This window comes from Tupaia chinensis, unplaced genomic scaffold (genome assembly GCF_000334495.1).
Source record: "Tupaia chinensis unplaced genomic scaffold, TupChi_1.0 Scaffold000041_1, whole genome shotgun sequence".
Classification (NCBI taxonomy): Eukaryota; Metazoa; Chordata; class Mammalia; order Scandentia; family Tupaiidae; genus Tupaia; species Tupaia belangeri.
The window spans coordinates 16,224-25,387 of NW_006159496.1; the positions used below are offsets into that span (position 1 = coordinate 16,224).

A 9,164-nucleotide genomic window follows, 5' to 3' on the forward strand; every position below is an offset into this window, starting at 1 on the left:
TATCTAGGTCTTTGCAACCAGCAACGTTATCGCCCTGGCCCGGGACTGAAGTTATCAAACATCCTGCAAGCCCCCTCTTCAAAAGACCCTTCCCAGTAATCAAGATCTAAGAAGAAGATACAACAGACAAATGGACTTCCTCATCCTGAGAACTGTGATTGATTTTACCTGATCTGACAAGACAAACAGCATGTTTTATAATTATTGCTTCCATGCTTTGTATACCCTGTTCCTTAGAGTAAATCTTTTACTACCCCTCACCCTCCTTACTTCCTAAACCTCCCTCAATAAATACGCATGTTTTAATAGCCACGGCGCGGCGGCCTGGAGCTGGCTCTGGCTGTGGCCGGCTGAGAACATGCTAAGGAGCAATGAGGTCTCAGTCTAATTTTTTGTTTCTGAACACCCATGTTGCCTTCCTGTGTACGAGCCACCCTCCACTGCCGAGGCCGGACCCCGGCAAGGGCCCACTCACGCCAGAATATGGAGTGTTCACAGAAGGCAAGTGTGGATAATCCAGAACATGTATGTGACCTGGCCTATTAGAATATCGGCTACTGGGGAACCAAAAGGAAGAAGCTTCACAGTGCAGAGGACTAGAGATGCCGATGAGAAGACAGAGTTGCCGGGGAGAGGGGGAGACCTGGACAAAGGAAGTGTCCTCTGGAGAGAAAGAAGCAACTGGTGGGAATGAAAGGTCCTGGTAGCACAAAATGGAATCCCAGAACCAGAAGTCACATCATGCTTACCCCAGAAAGTGAGAAACACCAGGCCAGTTCCCCCAAACCGAATCATTATTTTCTAATGAAGAAAGCGTAATTTTGGACAGTGCTTTATATCCAATCATGTTATTCATATACTGAGGTGTCAGGGAATAAATTTACACATGCAAAAATCAGCTGGTCCAGATTCCATCATGAAGAACGTATTACGATAAATTCCGCCCAACATGTGATGACTCGGAACACTAGCAAACGGTGATACATACCAGATGTAGTGTGGGAAGAGGGTGGGGAAGGAGGAGAGTCTGTGGGAAAACATTAAGTCAGGGTTCTCTTTGCACAGTGACTTGTTGTGCTGTTGTAGTTTTTCCATCAAATGGAAGTGGAAGACATTAAGTCAGTGTTCTCTTTGCACAGTGACTTATTGTGCTGTTGTAGTTTTTCCATCAAATGGAAAAGCTCATTCTTCTGATGTGATTGTTTCAAATCTTGACTATCTTTCTGCGGTTGCAGCTCTAGTTGATGGTTGAGAGGGAGGGAGAAATGCAAAGAGAGTCTTGTCAGGTTCTGCTGCTTGCTGGGCCTGGAAGGGTGGCTAAAGGGTAATACAGGCCAGAGGCAATTTAGCTCTTCTGGAGAGAAAGAGTGGAAGTAGTGAGCCTCAGGCTGGCTGGAGGTAAAAGTGTTATGGCAAGCTGGAAGAAAACCCTCCCTGAATTGACAGTTGAGCCTGAAGAACAGGATTCGTGAACCCTACTCTTCACAAACAGAAGCTAGAAATATTGGCTACTTTTCTCCTGGTCTCCTTATCTAGAGAAATGTGATGACTTTCCACACCTCCCAGTGAGGGACATACTTAGAATCAGTCCTCCACGTTCAGACACAGACTGCTGCAGGAAGGATAGGACTCATGGCAGAAAGACATGGTCTCTGCTTTGTTCCCAAGTCCCAGTCCTTAGGGGAAAATCGGAAGGGTTGTAAGAAAGCCCTGGAATGTGAGAGCAAGTCAGGCCCATGAACCACATTCAAGTCCACTACTACCTTTTGCTCATGTGGACACAGTGGAATTAGAGAGCTCAGATTTAACTTAAGGCACATGGACTGTTGTTGACAATCCTGGAAGTAGGACCCAAGTTGCAGGCTTTTTTCATAAAGTTTGGGAGAAGGCAGAGCTAGATGTATCTTTACCTCCGCCGACATCATCCCGTTAGTCATGTTGTCGAGGCAGAGAGCACGCACCCCAGCACAGACCTCTGTGCTTCTCAATGTGGCTGCATTACCCTTCATGAAGACAGAACAGGCTGCTACAGACCTGCTGCTGGGGACAGTAGCATGGCCAGTGCAGAAGCTTGTCAGTTGTGGGGACACCAATGTCCCGTATCTAACTAGAAGTATGGGAGCCTGTCTGCCCCGGTCTTTGATGTGCTGAGAACTTCCATAACACCATCCCTTCAAAACTAGCTAACAGAAGCAATGTTGGATGAGGGCACAGGGTTGCTGAGCTGGACACAGCACCAATGCTGTGTCGATATCCCTTCTAGTCATGTGACAATGACATCACGTTTTTAAACAACTGACTATGTCCTACCTGAACAGTTCTTCCTTGAGTGATACGCATTTATTGTTGAAATGTGAGATCTTCTATGTGTGCTGGAGCTTTTTGAAAACGAGCTGCCATTCCAAATTGTGACATTTCATCTCTATTTCCAGGCTTAAGAACTGGTCTCGGGAGAATGCCACAGTTCTTGCAAGGGATGATGTTGCCTGAGAGAGCTGTGGAGAGAACAACACAGTAGTATTTTGATCATGGAGAACATTCCAACAGGAAAGAACTAAAGAATATCTTTCCTTAGTTCCAGCTGTAATTGATAACTAGGAGAGGAAGGGAGCAATGCAAAGAGAGTATTGTTGGGTTCTGCTGACTGCACATCTGTCCTGACAGACAGAACATAGACAAAAGGGAGGGAGACCCTGCATTGGTGGAAAAAGTGAATGGTGGCTCATTCCACCACACATCGCGAGAAATGTTGTAACTCGGTCTCTTCAATGCCCTTCATTCCACTGATACAAGACAGCCAGGCCTGCTGTTAGAGAGAACATTCTAGCTTCTCATGCTCACCATTTTCAACATGCTCACATGCCATTTGTTCAGTAATCCATCTTGTCTTTTGGCAAAGTCCAACCCAAGATACCCTTGGCACTTCACAGAACACAAGGATCTTGGCCATTTAGGGAGACTGGGATTGCCAGGGATGAGCCTTGTGTTTGGGGAAAGTTCAGCACAGGCAATGATGTTTACGTTCTCACACTCAGATGACTGCTATGAAGACAAATCAACTGGGGGAAGAAGGACTAGAGCTCAGAGTAGAGGAACCAGGTAATGACACTTCAATACTGTAGGCAAGACAACCACCCACTGTAGACAGACACGAATGCTAAAAGCAAGTTGTTCATTGTGAAAATGAGCAAGACCACTGAAGGAGAGATGAGGTGTTCCAGTGAGAGAACGACTATGAGAATCTGTTCACATTCTGAGGTGTGACCGTTTGCTATGAGATCCTCACTCTCTCCTCCCTGGTCTGTGTTGATCTGAACACCATGCTTTTTGCCTGAGTACCAGGATGACAGAGGTTGGCCAGGGACTAGGAAGAGTATAAAGTTTCCTCACCCACTTGATCTCTGGGTTCTAGAGTATGAGTGAAACCACGGACCTGCCTGCCTAGAGACAGTTCTTTTCCTGTACAGAGGGGTCAGCATAGACAAGAAATCCACTCAGAGGGGGGCTGGGAGCATCATTCTCTTTATTTATTGCTTTAGGTTTTTACCATGGGGCACATGCACTCACCAGAGACAGATAGAGAGAGGAAAAGGGAGAAATCACTCTCTTGGGGTGATAGTAACCCAATCCCTCAGGATGTTGGGGAATGCACACCCACGTGGCCAGCATGGTTTTTAAGCCACTGGATTCAGTATTCAAACCATGCTTGGCGTGCGGGAGGCCAGCACCTTAACCACCATGCCATCTTCTGGCTTGGCCTTATTCTCTTTATAATGGGAATACTCACAGTTCAAGACCAGAGTAGGTGAGACTTTAGGCAGATCTGACAGGGAAATGGAACTTTCGGGTTGCAAGTTGGAGTCAGATAATTCCAGTTTACTAGGAAGAGTCAAATCGTGTTCATCCAATGTGTTCTGTTGGATTTGACTCCTTTTCCCCTTCATGGACAGTTCTCTCCTGAACCAAGAAGAATAAGAAGACCAAAATTGTGAACACACAAGAATTAGACACCACAGTTCTGTGGCAATTTCTGATGAGATATCTAAATGACAAGTCGTAGGCAGAGGGATAACTGTTTTTATTATTATTATTATTATTATTATTATTATTATTATTAAAAAAGGTTATTATTATTATTAAAAAAGTGGAAAACACCCACCCTCCTCTGAGAAGGGCAGAGGATGGCTGCTCTGGAGACAGCTACAAGGGGTGGAGAAGGGTGTGGGTAACAGCAGGTGCTCAGCTCACTGGCCAGATAATACGCCAACAATGAAGGATACACCACTCTCTCTTTAGGGTATTGCCATGACTGGCAGCACATGAGAACAATACCAGTTGTTACAAACCCGATTTAAATTTGTCCCAGTTTCCTTCCAGGGGCCCAGTTCATTAAGACTCCTGAGGCATTGTTGTCTCACAGAGTTCATGTCCCTTCTAGACCTTAGACTGTGATACAGTATGACACTTTGGTCTAGTTACATTTTTGTCATCAGACAAGAAACCAAGGTCAGCCTTGGAGAAACACATGCAGCTCATTCATGTCTGTCCACTCAGCAGAAAATGTCAGATGTAGTTGTATTTATTTGTCATGAGTTCCATGCCCACAAACCAATTATTGCAGAAAATATGGCAGAAAAAAATGTATCCCTTTGGGTCTTTCAACTCAGGGGAAAATAGGTAATCTCCAAAGTTAGGATATTTATGAAACTGACTTTGTGGTAGATGTTTTACTCTCTGCACTTTGGTTGGAAGAAGACCTTACCACAGAAGCCCATTCTTCTGCTCAGAGTCATCCATAAATCAGGATCAGTGGGAAAACAGGTTCCTGGCAAGGACATTAGCAACCTTACCAACAGCCCCCCTTCTCATGTGCAAATCAGGCCACCTTATATACCACTGAACCTGCTCTTACCTGGAACAGCCTTTCTTGTGAACTTTGCATTTATCCTTGAACTGAATGATCTTCTTCTGCAACGTCTGCAATTTCTCTGTAATCTGCTTCTGCTTCTTCTTTTCCAGCTCCACCTCTTTTGTTGAATCGCGTATGTGGATTTGAATGACCCAAGTCTTCCTTCGATATTCCATTTCCTCACTGTGCTCTGTTGAGTAATACACAAGTATTTATATTATAAAGTCCAAAACCAGCATTAAGACCAAGCAAATCTGTCCTCACTAGTAGAACTTAGGCAGAGGGAAAGAAGGCCCTGCATTTGGTGGGAAATGCATGTGTACGGTTCACTCTAACACATACCATGGAGAATGTTGCATCTCTCTCTTTGCAGTACCTGCCATTCCACTAATAAATGATGGGCATCCTTGCTCAAAATCATATTCGTTAAAAATTCCAGGACTGAGTTTTCTCAAGAATAAATGCATGATATCCTTAGTGATTCAAAGAGCACAGATTCCTCACTCATGTATGGAGATTTGGATTGCCTTGGCCAAGTCTTGTGTCCAGGGGAAGTTGTAGCACAGGCCATTCTAGAGGTGTTGAAGTTACCTCATTAAATGATCGCTTATGAGGACGGGCCAATTAAGGCTTAACTGCTTATGAGGACAGGGACTGGACCTCAGAGCTGAGCTGGTAAAAATATGGGCAAGACACTGCCCACCCACTATATTGCTGTGAAAACTAGCAAGATCATTGAGGGAGAGATGAGAGGTTTTAATAGAAGAGGTCCATGAGATTCTGTCCATGTGCTAAGCAGTGGCAGAGTTTGCCAGAGTGCCCCTGCTCTGTTCACACTGGTCTATATTGATTCCAACACCATACATATCTCAGCAAATGCCACGGTAACAGCGATGTGGCCACAGACTAGGAGTGTGAAGTGACCTCACTCAGTTTATGTGTGTGCTTAAAACTTGGTCCTAGATTTTTATTCAAACCAAGATGGATACACAGGGCCAACCTGCCTTGAAGCAGCTCTCCTCCTGGATAGAGGGTGACACAAACAATAGGACATCTACCTGCAAGACCAGCGGGAGCCTTCTCCTTTTCATGGCAACACTCCCTGGCCATATCAGCAGTAGAGCAACCTGCAGGCACATCTGACTGAGAAATGGGCCTGTAAGAAGGGACGTGGAGTTAGACAATGCAAATTTACTACAAGTGGTAGAGTTCTATGTGTGCGAAGTGCTCTGCAGTGTCCACTGTCTCTGACAACGGCAGAGCGTGGATGCCCCTGATATGGGAATACAGGACAGAGAGGGATGTGGGGAGCAGTAGGTGTTCAGTGTGCTGTCCAGACAACAAGCAGCTGAGGAGTCACCACTCACATGGTGTGGTGCAGTCACGAGAGGCAGCACACCGTAACTCTACCACTTTAGGAAGCCACTTCAGTCTTGTTCCTCTTTTTTGGAGGCCCAGTGAGCAGAGGTTCCTGAGATGCTGCTGTCTCACAGAGAGCATGTGCCCTCTAGGTATTCTTCTCTCAGTGTTATGATGTAATAGCAATTTAGGTTGAGGCGCATTTTTGGCCGTCCCTGCCAACCAACAAAGGACAAGCTTGCAGAAACGAATCTGTTTCAGTCAGCTCTGCCCAGTCGGGGGAGAACAGCTGGTCTCCCAAATGGAGAACATGCATAAGCTGGACTGCAATTTCCGATACTCTGAATTACTACCAGGGTTTCATTCTCTGCTTGGTTGTGATGAAGTCATTCTCACAGAAGTCTGTAAATCAGAGTCACCCATAAATTAGAAACAGCAGAGGGGAAACAGGTGTCTAGGCTAGGGTATTGGCCGTTTTGCCGGTATTCCTTGTTTCATGAGTCAGTCAGGCCACCTCGTATAGCAATGAACTGTCACTTACCTGGAATATTCTCTCTCGGGGGCTCTCAATTTATCCTTCGATTGTGTGATGCCTTTCTGCTTCTTTTGGAACTTTTCTGTAAGCTTCCTCTGCTCCACTTTCTGTTGGTCCAGTTCTATTATTGCCCTGTGAAGCTGGGTCCAAGAGGTGACGTCTGTCTTCAAGAGACATTTGGTTTCTTGGATGTTCTCTGTTAAGCAGAATACAGGACTAGTTCTATCATGGAATCAGAACTCACCGGGAAGAGGAGCGCAAGCTCATCCTACTGAGAATCAGAAGACAAAGGGAAGAAAAGCCCTCTTTCATGGGGGAAAAAAAAGTTGGCTTACTCTGTCACACACCTCACGGGATGTTGCATCTCTTTGTTAGAATGCCTTTCATTACACTGATTTACAAGAGCCAGACCTCCTCCTAGTGAGCATATTCTGGTTTCTCATACTCACCATTTTCTACATGTTCACATACCCTTGGTTCAGTGATATATTCTTGAAATTTTACAAAATGTAGCCCTAGATATTATTGGTAACTTCATTGGATTTATGGAGGTTGGGATTGTGAGGGTAGAAACTTGTGTTGAGGATACGTTTTAGCACCGGCCGTGATAATGCTGTTTGCGTCATCACAGTGGGATGACTGCTCACGAGAAGAAGCTATTAGGAGGATGGAAACAGGAGCCTGGAAGTGAAGAATCATGTAACAACATCTGCTAAGATAGGCAGAAGACAACCATCCACATGGACAGTCACAGATCCTGAAAGAACATGGTTTGAATGAAAATTTGCAAGACCATTGAAGGGTAGATGAGTTGTTTCAACAGGAGGCCTGCCAGATTCTGTGCATGTGCTAAGAGGGGACAGATTTTTGTCAGGAAATGCTCACTATTTTCACCCTAGTTTGTATGATTTACAAACCATATATTTTCAGTATATGCCAGGGCCTAGGCAGAATGTGAATTTAATTCATTTACTTCATATTTGTGCTTGAAATTAGAACCAAGAGTTACATTTAAACCAGGGTGACTCTATGGGGCCTGCTTTTTTAGAGACAGCTCACTCTGGGGCAGAGAGGCCAGCATAAAAAATATGGAGACTCCCTGGAGACCAGCAGGAGGAGCCTTATTGTCTTCATAAAGGGAATACTCACTGGCCTCATTTAGGGTAGAGGAGACATCAGGCATATCTGATAGGGGAACAGAATTGCCAGGAGGCAGATTGGAGTCCACCAAATCCAGGTTAATAGAAGTGAAATTCTGTTGATTCGATGTTTTCTTTAACAGTTGATTCAGTTGCTCCTGGAAGGCCAGTTCTCTCCTGAATCAAGAGGTATATGGGGAACACATATTGAATACAGAAAAATTAGACACCTCATTCTGCAGGGAGTCCTGATGAGATGTCTAAGTGAATATTTAGAGATATCAGAGGGGATATATTTTTTAAAAAGGAGGAAAAAAGCTGTCTCCTCTGAAAAGTACGGGTGGTGGCTGCCATGGGATGGGTGAAGGTAGATGTGGGCAGCAGCAGGTTCCTGGCGTCCTGGCCCAATAACACACACGTAAGGACAGAGACTCCACTCTCTATATGTACAGTCACAACTGGCAGCCTGTGATAGGAACCACGATTGTTACAAATCCAATGCAGTTTTTTTCCACTTCACTCCCAGAGGTTCAATGCACTGAGGCATTGACAAAATTGAGTCATTGTTGTCTCACAGAGAGCATGGGCCTTCTAGACCTTAATCTGTGCATATTGTGATTTAGTAGCATTTTTTTCGTGTACTTGTATTTTTGGCCAGGAAATCCCTGCCAAGAAATGAAGGGCAATCTTACAGAAACAAAAACGTCTCATTCAGGTCTTTCCACTCAGGGAGGACATGTGGTCTCCCCAAATATATGTTGAGTCTGGCTTCATAACTTGGAAAATTAATAGAAGGATTTCATTTCCTCCACTTCAGAGAGAAAAAGAAATTCTAGATAAGTCACCCGTAAGTCGGGGATAGCAGAGAAAGCAGATTTCTCATCAACGACTTTAGCTTTCTTCCCAATATCCTTTGTATTCAGGTGGAAATGAGGCCACCTTGTAAAACTATGGACCACTTGTATAACTCTCTTACCTGTAATATTCTTTGTCCTGGGCTATGCATTCATCGCTGAAATGTGTGATCTTTCTCAGTATCTCCTCAAAGTCTTTGTTAAGCTGAATTTGATGCCGTTCCACACTCTGAGGATCTGTATCTTTAGATGGCCCTGTGAGCTGGGTCCTAGAGGTGACCAGAGGGTTCCTTAGGCATTCATTTTCCTGGATGTGCTCTGTTGAGGAGAACACAAGAAGACTTCTTTCATAGAGTTAAACCTCAGCA

The 9,164-nt window shown here is 44.7% G+C and overlaps 1 protein-coding gene and 1 pseudogene across 1 annotated transcript in view; both read right to left on the reverse strand.

Annotated features, from left to right (window-relative positions):
- LOC102478216 (BTB/POZ domain-containing protein KCTD12-like) overlaps positions 1–1,937 on the reverse strand; it is a 16,685-nt pseudogene extending 14,748 nt beyond the window's left edge.
- LOC102478654 (uncharacterized) overlaps positions 1,111–9,164 on the reverse strand; it is a 22,396-nt gene continuing 14,342 nt past the window's right edge. The window contains exons 12-19 of the mRNA XM_006140687.1: positions 8,919–9,114; positions 7,953–8,119; positions 6,810–6,999; positions 5,968–6,065; positions 4,913–5,099; positions 3,788–3,957; positions 2,311–2,495; positions 1,111–1,237 (exon numbers count right to left, since the gene is read on the reverse strand). Of these exons, the coding sequence (XP_006140749.1) occupies positions 2,341–2,495; positions 3,788–3,957; positions 4,913–5,099; positions 5,968–6,065; positions 6,810–6,999; positions 7,953–8,119; positions 8,919–9,114 (1,163 nt within the window). The 3' untranslated portion in view covers positions 1,111–1,237; positions 2,311–2,340. The remainder of the gene's footprint in view (positions 1,238–2,310; positions 2,496–3,787; positions 3,958–4,912; positions 5,100–5,967; positions 6,066–6,809; positions 7,000–7,952; positions 8,120–8,918; positions 9,115–9,164) is intronic.